We start from the raw sequence: 2808 nt of genomic DNA on the forward strand, positions 1-2808 counted from the left end.
CAGCCTCCCGCTGTCCTGAGTGGCTGTGGCCACAGTCCACACCCTCCCAGGCTGGGACACGGATCCTGCTGGCTCTGCTGCTGCAAAGTGCTGGGCTGCAGCTCTTCCACTGAGGGCAAAATACAGAAACTCTGGCTGTGATGGTTCCCATCAGTAGCCTTGTGGCAGGGCAGGAGCTGGGCAGTGTGGCCACCACCAGCTCTGACTCCTGCAAGGACCTCTTCTGAAAGCCTTGGACTGTGTCCAAGCAGAGCCCTGCACTGCTGGGTCTGGAAAGTTCCAAACTGGTCTGTAAAGCTGCAGGCTAATGCTGGTGTTGCCTTGTCTCCTGCCAGGTGGAATACCAGTGTGGTGGGTTTGTGGAGAAGAACAGGGATGCTGTCCCCGAGGAGCTGGTGGGGCTGCTGCGAGCCAGCAAGGTGAGAGCCACCCTGAGCAGGGGCTGTGTGGGGCAGAGCCTGGCTGGCTTGTGGCCCCACGGGCATGGGGCTGGGAAGGACTGATGGTGCAGGAGGTATGAGCTGTGTGGGGTAAGTCCTCCTGGCACAGCCCCATGCAGTGCTGGCCATGATCAGGGTGCCCTGAGGTGTGGGTGCTCCTCACCCCATTCCCCCATGTTGGGCTTCCCCATCTTGGGGGACCACCTTGGCCATCTCCCTGCTGAGAGGGCTGGAGGGTCCTGCTGCTTCCAGGTCTGTAACACTGTCATTTCTCCCTTCCACTCTGCGTGGCCCTGGCAGAAGGTAAGGGACATCTTGGAGGGCTCTTGAGCACACCTGGGAAGGTGCCTGTGTCTTCCAGCAGATGGACACAGCTGGATCTGGCACATCTGGGCTGTAGCAAGGCAGAGGACTGTGCACTGGGCTGGTCTCTGTGGAGCCCGTGGTGCTTTGGGGTGTCTCCTGGTGGTGGCTCTCTGGGTGTTGGGTGATGCTTGCTGCATGGTCTGCCTGGCTCTCACAGCTCTGCTCTGTGCAGTCTGCCCTCCTCGCTGAGCTCTTCCTGGAGGAAGGGGACGGTCCCATGTCCCTGCAGTCCCGCAGGTCCACTGGCTGCAGGGTGGCTGGTCGCCCCAGCCGCAGATCGCTGCCCAGTAGCCAAAAGAGCAAGAAGTCCATTGCCAGCCAGGTATGGGGGGGTGTGTGGGGGGGAAATATGTGCTGGCCCTGGGCAACTGGGGCTGGGGTAGCCCTAAGGGGACTCCACAAGCCCCAGAACGTTCCTGTTGGCCCTGACCACACTTACCTTGTCCTCTGCAGTTCAAAGCCTCCCTGAACCGGCTGATGGAGGTGCTGGGCAGCACCACCCCACACTACATCCGCTGCATCAAACCCAACGACAACAAGCAGCCCTTCATGTGAGTGCCTGGCCAGGGAGGCTGGAGGGGATGAGACTGGGGACGCTGTGGGACACTGCTGTTCCTCCAGTCTGTGTCCCTCCTGCCCTGGCCCTTCAGAGCTTGGCATGTGCCAAGCTTGCTGGGACCCATCCTAGATCAGCCCCTCTCTGCCTCAGGTTTGACTCCAGGAGAGCAGTGGAGCAGCTACGAGCCTGTGGGGTCCTGGAGACCATCAGGATCAGTGCCTCAGGCTACCCCTCCAGGTACCTCTCTGCCTCAGCAGCTCCCTGGGTCCTCCTCTCCCTCCAGCACCTCTGACCCCCTCTCTGTCCCCCATAGGTGGACATACCAGGAGTTCTTGGAGAGGTACAGGGCTCTGGTGAGCAGGGAGGAGCTGATGAGCACCGATGAGAAGCAGATCTGCAGCCTTGCCCTTGAGAGACTGCTCCAAGTAAGGGTCCTGCTTGAGGGGTGCAGCTGTGGTACCAGAGTATCCCCAACAGATGCTTCTCCCCATGTGTGGTTGCCCAGTGGGGTACAGAGATGGGTGAGCTGGGAGGTGGGGAGGAACTCAGCCTCCAGGGAGGTTGGATGGGGAGATGCTCAGTGGGATGGGGGAGATCAATGGGATGGGGAACATCACTCCTGGGGGAGCCTGGCTGGGGTCTGCTTTGCTCTGGGACTGACTCCACCCTTTGCACACAGGACCCCAGCAAGTACCGGTGTGGGAAGAACAAGGTGTTCTTCCAGTTGGGCCAAGTGGCGTACTTGGAGGAGCTGCGGTACCGGCGGCTGCGGGCAGCCTGCACCCTGCTGCAGCGGCACCTGCGGGGCTGGCTGGCACGGAGCGGGTCTGGCTGGCACGGAGCCGCTTTGGGCGGGTGCGGGCTGCGGTGCTCTGCCTGCAGCGCCATGCCCGGGGCACACTGGCCCGCAGGTGAGTGGGAGATGGGGCTTGGGGGAGATGCCATGAGCTGAGACAGAGCTCAGCCTTGGAGTGAGCTGGTAGTTGTCCTGGCTCTAGGCTGGGCTTTGATCTGGATGTCCCTGTGGCGTAGGCTGGGCTGCAGGCTTTGCCACCCCTGCCCAATGCTCTGTCCTCTCTGAAGGTTCACCAGGATGCTGCGAAGAACCAGAGCTGCTGTGATGCTGCAGAAGACCCTGAGGATGGTTCTGGCCCGGCGTTCCTACCTACGTGTGCGCCAGGCTGTCATCACCATCCAAGCCTTTGCCCGAGGCATGTTCGCCCGGCGTCTTTACCAGCAGGTAGGAAGGAGCCTGGCAGTGGGTGTCTCAATCCCACCTGGGTGGGTTTGTGCTGCTGGTGGTGCCACTGCCCCATCTTTCCCTCCACAGATGGTGTGGCACCAGAAAGCTGTGGTGATCCAGGCTGCTGTCAGGGGCTGGCTGGCCCGGACCCGTTATGCCCGTCTGCGTGGGGCCGTCATCTACCTGCAGTGCTGCTACCG

At 61.7% G+C, this 2808-nt stretch overlaps 1 protein-coding gene across 1 annotated transcript in view; it reads left to right on the top strand.

Annotated features, from left to right (window-relative positions):
• The window catches only part of LOC104526890 (unconventional myosin-Vb), a gene marked incomplete at its 5' end in the record, with an annotated part of 14314 nt that overhangs the window by 4518 nt on the left and 6988 nt on the right, over positions 1 to 2808 (top strand). The window contains 10 exon segments of the mRNA XM_029085576.1: positions 336 to 419; positions 741 to 743; positions 979 to 1128; positions 1260 to 1357; positions 1516 to 1602; positions 1679 to 1790; positions 2045 to 2173; positions 2176 to 2276; positions 2449 to 2605; positions 2696 to 2808. The exon segment at positions 2696 to 2808 is cut by the window's right edge and continues 115 nt beyond it. Coding sequence (XP_028941409.1) covers positions 336 to 419; positions 741 to 743; positions 979 to 1128; positions 1260 to 1357; positions 1516 to 1602; positions 1679 to 1790; positions 2045 to 2173; positions 2176 to 2276; positions 2449 to 2605; positions 2696 to 2808 — 1034 coding nt within the window.

The sequence above is a fragment of the Antrostomus carolinensis genome, unplaced genomic scaffold, assembly GCF_000700745.2.
Source record: "Antrostomus carolinensis isolate BGI_N321 unplaced genomic scaffold, ASM70074v2 scaffold30056, whole genome shotgun sequence".
NCBI classification, from domain to species: Eukaryota; Metazoa; Chordata; class Aves; order Caprimulgiformes; family Caprimulgidae; genus Antrostomus; species Antrostomus carolinensis.